Below are 17,363 nucleotides of genomic sequence, written 5' to 3' on the forward strand. Positions count from 1 at the left end.
AGCGCAGGCCGGCGGCGGCACGTCACTGCGCATGCTCTCTCGCCCCTCCTTCTCGGAGCCGGAAGCGGGAGCGCTCGCGGCCTGGGCCTGGCCTGGCCGGGGCGGCGGCACCGGCAGCCATCTTGGCTTCCCGGGGCAAGGCGGCTTGGGGGGAAGAAGTTGTAGGGTGGGGGCAGGAGGGAGGAGGAGGGGAGAGACAGAGGGGGAGGAGGCCGCGGCGGGGCAGGGCGGGGACTGCCTGCCCGCCTGGGTTGCGGAAGTGGTAGCCGCTGACCGAACCTGCTGCTTTCTCGCTACTGCTTCGGCTTCCCGGCTCCCCCCCGGACGGAGAGGGCGGCCCGGCTGTGGATGGTCAGATAGCTCCGCTCTCCCGCCGCCAATCCCTGGCCCCAATCAGCACGGAGCAGACGGCGGCAGCGGCAGCAGCAGGCGAGGAGGAAGATGGCGGGACGGCTGCCGGCCTGTGTGGTGGACTGTGGCACGGGGTAAGGGGGCTGACGGGCGGGGGTCGGGAAACTGAGGCGCAAGGGGCGCAAATGGCGGGGGAGGGTGGAGGTCGGGAGATGTGTGTTGCGGCAAGGTGCTGCCGCCGGCCGTGTCAGTCGTAGCTCCGCCGGGTTGCGAGGGGTGGGGCCCGGAGCCAGGGCCTCCCTCGTCGCCTCGCTTCACCCTCCGGGACCCGGGCAGGGGTGCGGGGCCGAGAACCCTCCTGGGGGCGGCTTGCTCGGCGGGACCGCTCCCGGCCCTTCCCCCATCGCGGTGGGCAGCGCCGCCCGAGGAGACTTGGGGTCGGTCGTCCCTCCGGGGCCCTTGGTGCGGTCGGGGTGGTCGCCGGTCCGGCGCGCCCGGCTCTCCTTTTCCTCGGCGTCCCTTCCTGTTCCGTGGGTTTCGGGACGGAGTGGATCGAGCGCGGGGACAGCCTGGCAGAGGAGCGAGCAAAGAGAAGCACTCCTTGTAGGTTTTGCAAGATCGCTGTGACAACCCTGCCCAGGGTGTGGGTGGGGAAAGGGAAGAATCCGACTCCGAAAATGGGAACCTGGGTCGGGGCTTTCATTCGACCACCCACCTCTTCCTTTCCGACTCTCGGTCTCTTCCATCTCCCACTGCGCTTTTACCGGTGAACCAAGTCCCATTTTAATGTGAGAGAGAAAGATGTCATGTGTTACTTCTCTTGCCTCGAAAAAGTCCCCCCAGTGAGCAAGCGCGCTGCAACTTCCTTAGTTTTGTCAAAGCCGCTTCCTGCTTTCTGTCTTTCATACCCTTATAAGGTAGTTTTTCGTTTCCAACCTGAACACCTCTTATTAGAACTTCCACGGTTAAGCATATTTCAGTTAGATTGAGTTGCTGGTGCTAGTTATCAATTTATGTGAGCTCAAAAATTATATGTATTAGCGTTTCGCGAGGTAGGAGGAAGGGAAGCACCCAGGAAAATCGTTAAGGTTTTGTGCCTTCATTCTGTGAAGGTATCTCAAGTCGAGAAGGAAGGTGGTACTGGGTTATAAAGGGACGTGCTTGCTTTCGGAGCCACCAGATCAGGAAGGTAGTTTGTTAACATGTAGAATGGCGTTAAAGCAAATAAATAGGAGTCTTAGGAGTTTGGCACACTTGTGTTTTCATAGAAATAGAGATATTTTTTATGTGGAATAACTGCTTTAAGTTTCAGCGCTGGGAGTGTGTGTGTGTGTATGTGTCCTCTGCTGCTGTTACATTTCTCATTCCTCAAATAATCCAGTTGGGGGGGTATCAAATGATCCAGTTGGGGGGGGTTATGAGCGGTTGAGTGCCAGGCTCCCTCCTTTTATTAATCTGTTCCTCACTCCATTTGCTCTCATACAACAGCTCTAATCTTCATGCTCATAACTTTGTTTCTAAAATCCCCACTGTGCATATGGAAACAACCGATTTATTAATATTTTTCTCTGGGAATCACCAGCCCTCTTTAGCCTTGGAACTTCTAAATGTATTGTTCTAACGGTCAGCTTATTAAAGTTATTTTTTATCCAGTCTGATTTTCTTGAGTCAGTATTTTCTTTTCCTTTTTCCCCCCTTAGTCTAATTGGTGAGTAGTTCCCTGCTTAGGGTCAGTTCTAAAATTAGATTTCGCCTGAGAAGGAATTTTCAAGTGTGTTTTGTTAAAATGGAAAATACTGCTGCATAATTAAATTTTTTATGCTTTAGAAATTATGGGGCTGTTAACAAAATTAGTGTAGATAATTGTAACCCTAATAACTAACATGGTTTACATCTTAAGTTGGATGTTACCATTTCTCACTCTGTTTTTCCCTTTTTGAAATACAGTTCTGGTTATTTTTGAGTTAGTGTATTAGGTATTTCATTGAGGTTGACTGTCCTTAAGTGACCTCCTTCTGGTAGGGCAACCCTGAATTTAAAACACATGCTGAGTGACCAGGAGGTGCAGGAGGGGTTCAGTCTATTCTAGGGATTATTTTTATTTTAAAATTTCAGTTATTATTACATTATCACATTTGACGTTATTACATTAGTTTTACCTCACAAGGTGAGGTAGTTAACTGGACAGTCATGATTTAAATGGCACTGATTAAGATTCCCATTCTCTCTTGCCGTTCTTATCATCTGTATGGTCTTTAAAAGGTTTTTTAGTCTTCGGTGTTGCCTGTTAATACAACTCCAGGAAAGTCACACCTTCAGCTTTATTAGCACAGAGAGATGGGGCTCTCTTTATTAGCTCATTGAGATGGGGCCTGCGATAGGCATATCTTAGTAAGGCCTTAATAGGGAGTTCTGTATTACAGAATACTGTGGTCCCCAGATGCAGATTGTGCGCCAGTAATTTGTGTTTTCCTTTGTGCTTTAGAGAATGTATTCATCTGTTTGGTCTATAATTACAATTACCTACTTAACGTAAGTGAATAGTTATAACCTGAATCTGGTTGCTCATTCCATTTCATTATGTAAGTTAGGAAAATGATGACTGAAAAAGTGACCATCTATGAAATTTAATGTTCTCAGCTATGAAAAGCTATGAGTTAGGAAACCTGAAGCTTAATACCCCAGACTTTAGAGATCCTCTAGCAAAGATCCTGTATCTCACCATAAGATAAAGAATCACCTAAGCTCAGATCATGAAAGAAAATAACTCCTTTTGAAAAGAATTTAGAAATAATACTTTCATATGATATCATATCTACACTTTTTTTTTGTCCTCACTGGTATAGTACTGTAGAATAAAATTTGGGTAGAGATTCTCATTGATAGAGCTGGTAGCCTAATATTAGAATTACAAAACTCAAACCTGCTACCCGTGATGAGGGAAACATTGATCTTTTTTTTTAATGTTTATTTTTGATAGAGCAGGAACAAGGGAAGTGCACAGAGAGAGGGGGACAGGATCTGAAGCAGGCTCAGCACAGACAGCAGAGAGCCGGATGCGGGGCTCAAACTCAGGAACTGTGAGATCATGACCTGAGCTGAAGTCAAACTCTTCAACTGGCTGAGACACATAGGTGCCCTAAGGGAAACATCTTTTTAAAATAAACATTTTTATAACATTGTAACACATGCAAAGTTAAGAGGATCCTAAATTATAGTTTGCGTGTTTTCATTCATTTCTTTCATTCATTTCTTGAACACTGAAGCTAAATGAAGGAATTCCTTATGTACTCTTCTATGCTATAGCTTGATTACACAACTCTGCATTGTGAAATTGCCTTTTCCTCTTTATGTCTTTCTTTTTTCACTGATAAATACTTTGTTGGTAAATTATCTCCATTATGATAGCAGGAGTTAATATGGCCTTGTAGAGCTGTATATTGGGAGCTAGATATATTCAGATTTAGAATGAATTCAGGAATTTCCATAATTGATTCAAGCTTCCGAGAAATTTCAATATAAGCATAAATATTTTGTTGGAGTCAGTGGATAAGGAGCTCCTGTAATTCATACTGTGGCTACATTGTAGCAATTAGTGCAGGTAGGGCGATTTTCTTTGAGAACCAGTGTGGAAGAGCTGAGTGTGTGGGGAAAAACATAAGTGGCAGGCTCATGTTTCATATGTGAGTTCTGTACATAATATTTAATAATTATTTCTCCAGCCGTCTCTAAGGACAGAAGCATTCACAGTGTCTTAGTACCAGAAATTCTTACTCCTTCACGGGTCATGTTTTACCTGCTGTTTGAAGCATAACATACAGGCTCTTGTTGAGAAGTTGGATTCTTAGTTAGACTTACCTACAATCTTTCTCCTTTCTCTTCCCGCCAATCTGTTTTCCTGCATCCAAATTTTGTGTTGAAATATGAACTTTGGGTTGTATATACATTGTATGTAATGAACCTTCTGACCTAGTTGTAAAACACTGCTCAGAAATTTAGTTTTAAGGACAGAATGGAAAGCTCCCCTAGTGGGGGATCTGCTGGCCAGGGTTTTATTTACTTTAGTTAGTTTTGTGACAGCTGTTTTAACCTCATTTTACAAGTGAGAAAACAGGATTTTACAAATTTAATATACTTTTTTAACAGCATGTAGTAAGCAGGTGGTAAGAGTTGCTATTTGGACGTAAGCTTTTCTGTATTGAAGCCCTGTGTTCTTTCTGTTACACTGTGGGGACTCCTGAGCACCTTATCAGAACTATGCACACTGCTTTATTAGTAGGGTTAATTCTATTCTTCTTTAAAATGTGATTATAAATCATAGCCTTACACATTTGATTTAATGAATTAGAGAAACCATTCTTGTGCAGATCTTTCTGATTTTATGTGTGTGTGTGTGTACATATATATATATATATATATATATGTATGTATATATAAAAGATACATGAATTCCTAACTTATTTTCTTGTCACTTTGCTTAAATTTAACTTCTGGAAAAAAGTTACTCTGAGGAAATACTAATAGCCAGTATCTATGAAGAATTACCTATCAGGTCTAGCGCTAAATGCTTTATCTCATTTACTTTTCACACCAATCTAAGAATTATCTCTATTTTATAGACAGAAAAATTTAGGGTTTAGTGAAATTAATCTACTTACCCAAGTTATTATAGGAAGTAAGTGTGGGAGAGCCCTTATACTATATGATATGTTTCTTACATAGAGGATGAACCTTTGGCAGTTTTTAGTCATTTTGATATTTTTTTTGACAATTCATTTTTGATGTTGTAAAGGCAGAAAGTTATGTTAGTGACTTAAGGATCACTCTTACAGGTAGAAAAAGTGGTATGCCAAATCTAAGGCTAACTATATACTTGGCAGCAGGTGAGACTCCCTTGGAATTATAACGAAAATGTGTAATACAATCTGCTCTCAAGAATCTGAATGAGACAAGAGCTAAAAATCATTTTAAAAAGAATGGTAAAAGACCACTTAATCAAATATTATGATCTTTACTTTTCTGACAGTATTAGCTGTTCCATAGGTTGTAAGGAACGAGATTATTGTGGTTAGGAAGGGTCCAAGATGTATTAGTGAAGGTAGGATACACTCTCCTTTTAAGGATTTGAATATACAGAGGGGAAGGAAACGCATATGCAGCAGAATGGAGAGTAGCCACTTCTTGTGTTTAGCCTGTTTAGCACATGTTGTACCACTCCCTTCCCTTACAATCTGAGGACTATGTAATAACATAATGAAATAATACTTTCGTCAGGTGAAAAGGAACCAACATTTATTGAGCACTTACTTTACCAGGTGTTCATTTTATGTCAGGAAAACTTTGATTCAAAATATTTTTATTTGCTATGGAATAAAAAATCCTTTATGAGAGGAGTTAAATATTGTTAAGTAGGACTTTTAAAATATTTGCAGAGTGGAATGAAGTTGGATCAGATATAGAGGAGGTATTTGGGATGAAATTATGGGACTTGACACATAGAATATGAACTCACATTGTTGTTGGATGAATGGGCAGATGAAAGGCTAAACAAGAATTAGGTGTATGGTTTAAAAAAAAAAACCGCCTGGGAGACACTCCATACCCAGTGACTCAGAATCTCAAGGGTTGGGCCTAGGAATATTCATATAATTGGTCTGTCTAGATGATTTTTAACCAACCTTCCCAGCACCAGCTTTGCACAAGTTCTGAAATAGGGTATTGATAGTAGGAAAAGAGCAGAAGAGAGAAATTTGGGGAAAATTGCTTCTTTATTGTTTATACTTCTCTTATGCAATTATATTTTGTATTATTTATGGTTAGCAAGGACTTTGTAGTCATAGCCATTTTTGAGTTCAAGTTTTTCTGGCTGTATGACTTTGTGGACTTCAAACTCTGCACATTATATTTTCCCCATATGTAATTTGGAGATCATAGTATCTACCTTTTTGGTGTGTGTGTTTGTGTGTGTGTGTGTGTGTGTGTGTGTGTGTGTGTGTGTGTGTGTGAGAGAGATGTTGTTTTTTGAGATAATGCTTGAAAATGGTTAGGAACTGTGCTTAACACATGGTAATAACTTGATACATTGTAATTACAATTATCACTGAGCTACTGTTTTTATTGAATTGAAGTTTTTAAGGAAAGGAACACAGTGTTTATGCTCATTTATTTTTTTCTCCTGCAGTGCTTGGTTTAACACAGTTCTTTGCACAGTTGAAATGTTTTTGCTGATTCGAGAGATGGAGGTATAGCTAGGCTTGGCATTTGCTTGTGATGGATTGTAAATAGTCATCAATGATAATTTCAAGTTTTTGAGTTTGAGTGGGACAATAAGGGAGTTGGTTTTTAGAAGGTGAGTAAGGCTTGTTATTTGAATTTGTTACTGAATTTGGACTAGGACCATAGTTGGAAACATTTGAGAAGTTAAAACTATAGGAACCTCAGGAATGAAGGTGGAGATGTGGCGATTATCATTACAATTTATAAATGGAAGCTAATGAAATGATAAAGAGAAACAAAGATTGAATATTAATGTTCTGTCTTTTAGAAATCGTGGCTGTGTAATCTGGCTTCTTGAATTTCACAGTAAGAATGAGTGAGCAGTTGTGGCTTAAAGTCAAGTCAGCCACGCTGACAGCCAGTCATCTGTCTCCTCTCACTTTGTTTTAGAGGTGGAATCCTTAGGAGGAGATTTTAGCTCACCACAATGGTCTTCCTTGTCCAGTGTGCGCCCTCTCCAACAAGTGAAAACAGATAAATGATTGGAATAGGGGCAGAAGTGTGGAATGGTTAAAATGTAGCTTCAAGTAATGTTTTCTGAAACAGAATTCTTCTATAAGAAAAGCATTTCAGTATTCATCTTTAATTCTGTTGAAACATGTAGGCTCTTTAATGACATTACTGATCTGTAATAGCATACTGATCTGGCTCAGAGAGGTAAGAGCAAGGCAGTTAAGTAATAATAACACTCCATTAACATGATTTATAGTTTCTTATAAATTCACGTATTGTTAAGTGACAGTGCAAGATAAGGTGATGTTATTGGATTAATGTGTTAAATTTGGTTCTTCAGAATAGGTTAGTGACATATTACTTTGTTTACTAGTGTTTTATATCTTTATATGGACCTTTATATCATACAATATATAAATGAGACACTTCCATAATTGATTAATACCAGAACAAAAAGACAAATAATATCTTAATTTTTCCAAAGGACCATTTTGTGGAATTTTCCTAATTTTCTTCCAGGATTAAAAAAAAAAAACCAAACACTTTCTAAACTGTTGACTTATTTATTTATTTATTAAAATGTTTATCTCTGAGAGAGAGGGAGACACAGAATCCAAAGCAAGCTCCAGACTTTGAGCTGGCAGCCCACAGCCCAAGGCAGGGCTCAAACTCAATAACCGAGAGATTGTAACCTGAGCTAAGATGGATACTTAGCCCACTGAGCCACCTACGTGCCCCAAAACTGTTGACTTTTAAATTCAAGTCATTCTTACATACTCCTTACAACCAGGAATGGAACAGTCTTGAATTTGTGTGGTCTGAAAAAATTTTCTTTCTAACTTCTCTCTACTCCTAACACATACCTCACAAGAGTATTTTCTTCATCTCTTCTGATGTTGAACATTACATCTTTAAATATTCTCAAGTTTTCTTGCCCAGCGTGAAAATGCAATATTCATCGGAAGGGTGTTGAAGACGTTTTCAGTTGCAGTATTTAGTGTGAATGAGGGGTTATGACAAGGAGATTGAAAGTCTTAAAATGGGGAATTAGGGTACAAAATGCCTTACAGTTTAAGGTTGGTTTTGGAACTTTGTAAAAATATATACTGAATTGTTCGTATCATTCTATGATAAAACTCAGTTGTTTGTTTCCTTAAAGTCTTAGAACTTAGTAAATTAAATATGGTGCATTTTTCTTCGCTATAAGCATTTTTAAATTCAGTTACATTGAGGCCACAAAAATAGCTTTTAAAGTGAATATGTGAAACTAATGTGAATTAAGGGAAGTGCCTCATGATTGACATAGAATTATGGAGCTGAAAAAAAAGACTTAGAGAAATAATTTAACCCTCTCTATTTAGAAGCGAAACAGAGATCCAGAGTTGAGAAATATCTTTCAGGTGTGTTCCTAGCTATCAATTGATAGCTTGTTGCGTTCTCTTAAATTTTCTTAGGAGTTCACATTTATGAATTATATTAGTTGAAGTTTCTTATTACTAGTCGAAATGACACAAAGTATGTTAGAGTGGTTTTGGTTGAGGCATGGTGCAGTACATGAAATCCTTGGGGTTTTTGGGCAGTACGAATACATACTGGATGGCACAAATGAAAAACGAATTATTTCCCATCATAACATTTTAAACCAAGTTCAGAAACTATTATTTTGGAGTTAATGCTTTTTTTTTAAGGAAATAAGCTTTTTTATTGTTTCAGTTATTTAAATCTTAAAATTATTTTTATTTTTGGATTTCAGTTATTTAAAGACATTGCGTGGGTGTGTACAAGTCAGCCTTTCAAAGCCATTTAAGAGTTATGTTTTTTAGATAATTATTTGTAACCTTTTCAGAAACCCTATGAGGTATAGGTACTGTGATATAATTACTATTTTAAGATGAGGAAACTGAGGTATCCAGAACTTAAGTAGCCTGCTCAAGAAAATAGTGGCTGTGGTTAAATAGTAGATCTAGAGTCTGAGCCCTCAGGCAATCTGACTCCAGAGCTCATTGCCCTCAGTTGGGATATATTCTGTAAGAGCAATTAAATTGTTAACTGAGTTTGGGGAGAATATTCAAATTTAAATATACATTTAAAAAAATCTTTTTTAGAATTGCTGATTTTTACTATAAATATGAGATATATAGGGTAGTCTTAGTGACGAGTTCATTGATTTGATTAACCTGAAACACAAGCAGGTTAATTGACGTAGAATTATTTATTAACTTTGAATATTGTGAGAACAGAAATTTTGTCAAACGTGATAAAACTGATAGTTGCTGGTTCATTCAGGACAACTCAAGGAAATAACATTTAATTACATATAATTTCAGAATGAAGGTATATTTCTGAGGTTACTGTTTGAAATGAATAATTAATGCATTACAAAAGTCATTTCTCTCATTCCTGACCGCATAAAACACAGAAATGAAACAGTTGAACTTCAGAGTAAGAACTTAAGAATATAGAAGTATAAATAAGAAAATTTTTTTTAATAAGAAAAAATTTTAATTGGACTCAAGACTTAATGTTTGGTATTTGAGTTGGAATATAGTGAATATATAGGTTAAGAGAAACATAGGGGTTACCAGAAATTAGTTTTTATCCATAAAATATAATTTATTTATTTTTAAGTGTTTGTTTTTGAGAGAGTGTGTGTGGGGGTGGAGGGATAGAGAGAGAGGGTGACAGAGGAACTGAAGTGGGCCCTGTGCTGACAGCAGAGAGCCCAATGTGGGGCTTGAACTCAAAATGTGAGATGATGACCTGAGCGGAAGTCAAACACCTAACTGAGTCACCCAGGCACCCTGTCTGAGACAGTATTTAGAGATTGTTATCTCAAGTATGTAATGAATTTTGATGCATTTTATCTGAAAAGTTATAGTTTTAGTAGAAACTTATGTTTCCTATTTAATAAGTACTTATTTAAAAATTTTGCTTCACGCTAATTAAAAAAGTTAGTGGTAATAGAGCTAAGGAAAGAGACTTTGTTGGGCTTTTTTTTCTTTCCTTCCTTAATTTGTTGTTTGTATAATAGACTAGCTGAGAATTTTATAGCTTCCAAAATGCATTTCAAAGGGGTCTGCCTTGTGTCAAGTTGTCTTCCTGTCAGGAAAGTTCTTTTGAAAGCAAAACAAGGGGTGCCTGGGCAGCTCAGTTGGTTACTCGATCTCAGGGTTCATGGGATTCTCACTCTCCTTCTCTTTCTGCCCTTCCCTTGCTTGCTGTCTCTCTGTCTCTGTCAAGATAAACATTTTTAATAAAAAGCAAAACAAAACTTTGGCTTTAAAAAAACTGAAATAGGATTTAAGTTGAAAAGACTCCATGAGAAGTACAAATGAGAGAAATGTAACTTGTGGAAATCTTGGATGCAAACAATAAAATAACTAGCTTATATAAGGCAAAACATGAATTATTGAAAGGATATGGTGTACATCACAAAATCGATGGGAAGGCTGGAGAACTGGGGTCAGAAAAGCAGAGGAAAGGAGAGGCCAGTTAGTGAGAGCCTGCTGTCAAAGTCATGCTGCCTGAAGTCTGCAAGATGCTGCAGCTAGATAGAGACTAGCAGTATGAATTCTAAAACATCTGTGGGATGGTCAGCGTTCTTACATAAGCTCACATTGGTTAGACATAGGTCATGTGATGTGTACTAGCTGACGGGAGTACTATAAAGGGGTGTGAAGTTTTACGTTCTGCAAAGATTTTATCCTTGGTGGGTTCATCAGAATGGGAGTGGGGATTTGATGCTCGCAGAAGGAGTGACTGTGCCCATTTTTCTTTATGTTGCCTTAAATTCCTTATTTTATTTTGATAATTGCTTGATCCTTTACTACTTAGCAGTTTAAATTAACACATTCTTTTCCAAAAGTACAAAAACTTTTGGGGAAAAAAAAGTTTCACAGAGTGTTCAATCTAAATATATGAAAGAGCAGTTTTTTTTTGAAAGGAATAATTAATGATGGTGTGAATAATATGGGATTTTTCATTAGGACAGAGGTATAACAGTCTAGTTATTTTGGGAGTATGGAGTATTTTGGAAAGTAGGACCTTCTCGATAAATGCAGTGATGTGACAGGCTATTTCTTTAAGCTTCAAAAAATTTAAAAATAATAAACCAGAGATAATAATAATTGATAGTAAATAATAATTGATAATAAACCTCAGATAATAATAATTGAGAGAATTTGAGCTGTACTTTTGTTTTCCTCAGAACATGATGGGATTACATACATAGTAAATATATATACACACATACACATATATATGTCAATATTTGCCTGTGTATATTTATAAACAAAACTAGGAAATAGGAAGTAGTTTTTGCATCTATTTTGGTTATAGTTGGAAAAGTTGTTTCTCAGGAGCTGTAGTAAAGATCCGCAAATGCATACTTTTGCAATACTCTTGATGTGGGGAATATAAAGATGATTAGGAAATGGTGCCTGCCTTTAGGAAGCTTACATGTACATAATTGTAACAATATGATAAATGTTGTGGCAAGTATAAATGAAACCTTTTGGAATCAAAGGTGAAGGAAAATGTACTTTTTCCAGGGAAGATGAAAAAAAGGCTTCCTGGAAGAAATGATAACTAAAGTAGGCCTTTAAGGATGAGTAAAATATTAATAGGCAGAAATGGGACTAATGTACCAGGTGAGAGAACAGTGGAAGGAAACAAAGTGAGGGGAGAAAAATATAGGTTGAATTTGGATATGTTAGGTTTGATATGGTGCGAGGCAATAGTGATGTTTCATATGGTGCAGATATAGGTACAGAAAGTAGTGAAAGTGTCTGATGTATGATAGGTGCTCAGTAAGTGCTTTTTGAGTTGGATTAAAAAGATACGTTGAACTGGATTATGGAGGTCTGAATGTCCTTGAATTCTGCACTACTTTGGTCTTTATGTTGTAGCTAGTACGAAGCCATAATCTATCATAAACCAAGTTTATTAGTGTAGGAAGCACATTTGATGACTTCATTATGGTGTTTTTTGATGATAAAAATAATAGCCAACAGTTATATAGTGCCTAGTGTGTGCCAGGCACTGTTCTAGTTGCTTTACAAATATTAATACATTTGATGCCTAATCTTTTTGGTAGGTACTTTTATTCTTTTTTACAGATGAAACTGACACAGAGAGCGTAAATTACTTGCCAAAGATCACATAGCTAGCATAATATACTATCCTGTTCTTTCTCTGGTTTTATTTTGGAAGTAACCACTCATGTTTAAAAGGAGTACAAAAGACATTGACTTTGGAGGCTGATGGATACTTAATTTCATATCTAGCTTTCATATCTCTTGGAAGTGGTTTCTTTGTGAGCTGCAGTTTCTCCATGTATAAACATCCATTTTGCATGCTTTTGATGATTAGGGATAATATAAGGAACATAGCAAAATAATTGACATACAGTAACAACTGCAGCTATAGTTAAAGATCTTATAAAAATAATCAACTACTTATATGCGTAATCAACATACAAGTGATCAACTATTTCACTTTTGGAATTCTCAGTTCTGTTCTGTGGTATATTTAGAAAGCTATAGCATGATTTTATTCCTTAAAAGACTTAACAGTCTAGCTCCAGAGATGTATGTGAAATAATTAAATATGGCATATTAGTGTTTAATTGGGAACATTATTAAAGGCTGTAGTATTTGGAGGATGGTTTATGAAGGAGCTAAACTTGCTCAAATTCTTGGAAATGCAAAGTAGGATATGATAGATCTAAGGGAAGGAAAACCTTGTTAAAGTAAGCTAAATTGGAAGCTTTATGATGGTAGGATGTCTTTTTTGTTCACTCTCCAAGTTATTGCCTTGTGCATTATATTTAGTAATGCTCAGTAACATTTTATTGATGAGGGAGGTCAGTCAGGAATTTCAAAATATTTGAGGGAGGAATCAATTAGGAGATTGCCCTACCTGAAATTGACCCCATTTGTAGCTGTGTGACAGAAAGTAGTTAATTTTACTCATTTATATCCAGCCTTATTTCAGAAAGATTTTAAATGGGAAACAGTGGGTTCGAATTGGTTTGATTGGCAATGTATTATGTAGATCATCAAAAAGTTTGGGATAACTTGCTAAGTCTTTGAAAAAATAATCACAGGCATGGTAGAGGAGTAAAAGGAGGCTCATGGATACAGGAAAAAGATCTGGGGGAGGAAAAGTTTACTAAATATATAGTGTCATCTACAGTTACCTTCTTTAATCCTCGTGACAGCCTTGTGAATTCAGTTTTATTCCTTACACAGTAGGAATACAGTTTATGATCATAAGATAGATAGTAAATGGTACAACAAGCATTTCACTGATAACTTTTTGATTCTAAGGTCCATATTCTTTCTTTCCCACTAGTGAAAAGGAGTTAGATTTTAGATTTTAAATCTTACGGATTGGGAAAATGTTGTTTCTGTAGACACAGAGGAGTCCATTTTCCTTCACTCAGTCTATCAGTCTTTTTGTGTCGCACTAAACATTGACTTTAATGAGCAGAACACTGGAGGACATTGCAAATGCTCTTTAAATAATTGCTAATTATCTTTATAGCCAATATTCCCAATAAATTAGCCACTGCATTCTATTCTATTCTATTCTATTCTATTCTATTCTATTCTATTCTATTCTATTCTATTCTATTCTATTCTATTCATTTTGAGAGAGAACAAGAGCACATACCCGAAGGGTAAAGAGAGAAGGAAGAAATGGAGAGAGAAAATCCCAAGCAGGCTCCACTCTGTCAGTACAGAGGCCAATGCAGGACTAGAACTCACGGACCGGACCGTGAGTTCATGACCTGAGCTAAAACCAAGAGTCAGATGTTTAACAGACTGAGTCACCCAGGCTCTCCATAACTGCTTTCTTGTTGTAAAAGTTCCTAACACTAGAAGTAAAAAGAAATGATAGCTAAGCTGAGAATTGAGGTATTATAGAAGTTAAGCATTGGGATTCATTTGTAGACCTCCAATTTCATTTATAATTTGATAATTATGCTTAATATATAGTTTGTGTTTGTTATATAGTAAAGATGTAAGCTACTCATATTGAGGTGGAATTCTTTCAACTTTAAAATAGTAGTTGTCAATACAAAGAAATTCTGGAAAATGTGGGTTGCACTAGATCATTAAGGGTTCTTTCCATCCTAAAATTTAGAGGTTTTATATTCATTTTGTTACATGGTTGAAGACTGATGAAACATGGAAAGTTAAAATTATATCTAGTGCCATTTCTCCCTTACATAGGCTCTAGGTACATATACTATATTTAGCATAATAACCTCAATACATATTTGTTCTTTTCTGGAATGATTTTTGTTGTTGTTGTAGCTTTTTATTCCAGTCATTTTTGAACTGTATTTTTTTTAAGATTTTATTCCCATTAGTGGTTCAGTATCAGTAACATATTGGAATCTTCAAATAACTTTTTGCTTTTTGCTGTGAGATTGTTTTCAAAGCAAAAAGAAATGTGAACCATGTGTTAAGTAAAAGTACTCTTTGTTAACTACATGCTTTTAATAAGTAAAATTTGAATTTGCTGAATTAAAAGTAACATTTTTTGAGAGAGAGAGAGCGAGCGAGAGAGCGAGCATGTGCACAAGTCAGGGAAGAGAGAGAGAGGGAGGGACAGAAGATCTGAAGCCAGCTCTGCTGACAGCAGAGAGCTGGATGCAGGGCTTGAGCTCATGAACTGTGAAATCATGACCTGAGTTGGAGTTAGGTGCTCAACTGACTGAGCCACCCAGGCGCCCCCAGAATTAAAAACATAAGGGATGCTAATGTGTTACATTACAAGCGTAACTAACTGGTTTTATTATTTAAAAATAATCTTTAAATGTTTTTTCTTTTAGAAAAGTATAGTGAATAATATAAGATAGTCTTATCACTATTATTACCTAGTAACATTTTATCATGTTTGTTTCATTTCTTTTTAAGAGAGCACATTACTGGGGCACCTGGGTGGCTCAGTAGGTTAAGCATCTGACTTCAGCTTGGGTCATGATCTCGCTGTTTGTGGGTTCGGGCCCCATGTCGTGTTCTGTGCTGACACTAGCTCAGAGCCTGGAGCCTGTCTTTGGATTCTGTGTCTCCCTTTCTCTCTGACCCTCCCCTGCATGTGCTTTCGTCTCTCTAGGTCTCTCAAAAATAAATAAAAAACATTAAAAAAAAAAAAGCACATTACTGATGACTATTCCCAAATCCATTTTTCCCTGCCCTAGAGGCAGTTAGGACCATGATAGACCAACCATTTCTTAAATAAAACTCATTTGCTTTTTGCCATTCATTTCTCCCAGTGCAGGTAATCCCTTTCTTCTAACTTTATTATATTTTCACTACTATTTTTCAAAAGTCACAAAGTCTTTGATAACTTCAAAGATGCTTTTTAATCTTTACTATATTTCCTTCTCTAAGCCATTTCCAATTTCTTTCTCCTCCTTGCTGGCCAAAATAAGCATCAGAGGTTTTTTTTTTCCCCCCCATTGCTGTATAACTCAGGGAGAGTTTCTGTAAATCTAACCTGCTTCTTTGGTTTAGTTTCCCAAAATACTGTATTGTGCTTATAAGTTTCATAAACATTAGATAAGATGGCTTTGCCTTTTTCATTTTATGTTCTCTTTTTAAAAACTATTTAGAAAGTGACACTTTTTTAGAAATATAGGAAAGCATAAGGAATTAAGTGGATTAATAATTTGACTTCCTACATAAGCCAATGATATATTTTAAATTAAAGTAATATATGTACATGTCCGTGCATGAATTATTTCTGGGATATGTAAATGATTTACTCTTGGGATGTCAACTGGGTCGCTAGGGAAAGGCATGGTAGGGTAACTTACATTAGTACTTTTCCAGTGTTACTAATAAAAATTTTTAATGGGCTAATGTTATCAGTTCAGAAGTTCTTTTAATTAAAAAAGTAATGTGACACTGTTGTTATGTCTTAAATGTATATGGTTAGATCATTTAAGACATGACAGTGTAAATTTAGAAAATTCATTTTCTCCATCCCCCTAGCTGGAGACAATGACAATTTTGTTTCTTTTTTTTTCTAATGTTTATTTTTGAGAGAGAGAGAGAGAATGAGTGGGAGAGGGACAGAGAGAGAGATAAGACACAGTATTCGAAGCAGGCTCCAGGCTCTGAGCTCTCAGCACAGAGCTCCATGTGGGGCTCAAACTCAGCTGTGGGATTGTGACCTGAGCTGAAGTCAGATGCTTAATTTACTGAGCCACTCAGATGCCTCACAATTTTCTGTTTCTTTTGTAGACTTACAGAAGAAAAAAAAGAATGCATTCTGTAATAGAATTTTTCTTGATTTGTAATTTTATTTCTACTCTGCATTTAAATGTAAATTTCTGTTTACAATTGACATCAAAAAAAGATAGGACATTCACAAAATGTTATTTTCCTGTTTAGAATTGAGATTAAAAATGACTAGGTTTGAAAGTTTTTTAAAGATATTTCAAGGTAACAAGATGTACTTAATATTAAAAGTACACATACATGAACACACATACTTATTCACCATTTATTAAAGAATAGCCAGTTGGAAGGCATTAGGACTGTACTAATTTTGCTTAGGAATAGTACTATGAAAATCAAATGTCTCCAAAAGGAATGATGAAAATGGAAGATTTGGAGAGGGCCTATAAGGAATCAAAGGATTGGAGTAAAACAAAAACAACAGTGGAAAGAGGGATGAGCATTTCTGTTATGTAAGTGCTCAAGATTTGTATGTTTTGTTCCTAATTATAATTATTAAAGCATTATAAGAGTAATTCTATTTTAGATAAAAAATGTGTTTTGTAGGGGTTGAGGATTATGCAGGTGAAGTATTTGGGTGAGTCTGGGGGGCGGGGGGAGTGGTGCGGTAAGCAGGCATCAGACTGCTAACTTACTGAGTAGTCTTCAAACCAGTGAATCAGTTGAGGTGTTCTGAAAAAGCAGAAGCTTGATTTTTCGACTGCTAAACCGAGTTTGGATTCTTGGGCTAAGCCTCACTTAGTTATGATTTATATCCTCTTTGCATGTTGTTCTATTTGTTTTGTTAAGGATTTTTTTCATCTGTATTCATAATGGATATTGGGCTGCTGTTTGCTTTATTTGAAATGTCTTTATCTGATTTTGGTACTTGAATTTTGCCTACCTCACGAAAGGGTTTGGGGTAAGCTTTTTCCTCTCTTCTGAAAAGGCTTACGTAAAATTGTTGTTTAATTCTAACTTAAATGAGTGATAGAATTTACCAGTGAAACCTGGGCCTGGAGTTTGCTTTTGGGGAAGGTTACTGAT

The 17,363-nt window shown here is 37.1% G+C and overlaps 2 protein-coding genes across 2 annotated transcripts in view; one reads left to right on the top strand and one right to left on the bottom strand.

Annotated features, from left to right (window-relative positions):
- Positions 1–371: 371 nt before the first annotated feature.
- On the bottom strand, positions 372–1,179 carry LOC115287882 (translation initiation factor IF-2-like). Its single transcript, XM_029934687.1, has 2 exons — positions 1,067–1,179; positions 372–920 (listed from the first exon to the last, which is right to left on the bottom strand). Exons 1-2 carry the CDS (start codon positions 1,131–1,133, stop codon positions 394–396), a joined length of 594 nt encoding a protein of 197 aa, XP_029790547.1. The 5' UTR covers positions 1,134–1,179; the 3' UTR covers positions 372–393.
- ACTR3 (actin related protein 3) overlaps positions 408–17,363 on the top strand; it is a 66,240-nt gene continuing 49,284 nt past the window's right edge. Inside the window, exon 1 of the mRNA XM_029934685.1 lies at positions 408–485. Within this exon, the coding sequence (XP_029790545.1) occupies positions 442–485 (44 nt within the window). The 5' untranslated portion in view covers positions 408–441. The remainder of the gene's footprint in view (positions 486–17,363) is intronic.

This window comes from Suricata suricatta, chromosome 3 (genome assembly GCF_006229205.1).
Source record: "Suricata suricatta isolate VVHF042 chromosome 3, meerkat_22Aug2017_6uvM2_HiC, whole genome shotgun sequence".
NCBI lineage: Eukaryota > Metazoa > Chordata > Mammalia > Carnivora > Herpestidae > Suricata > Suricata suricatta.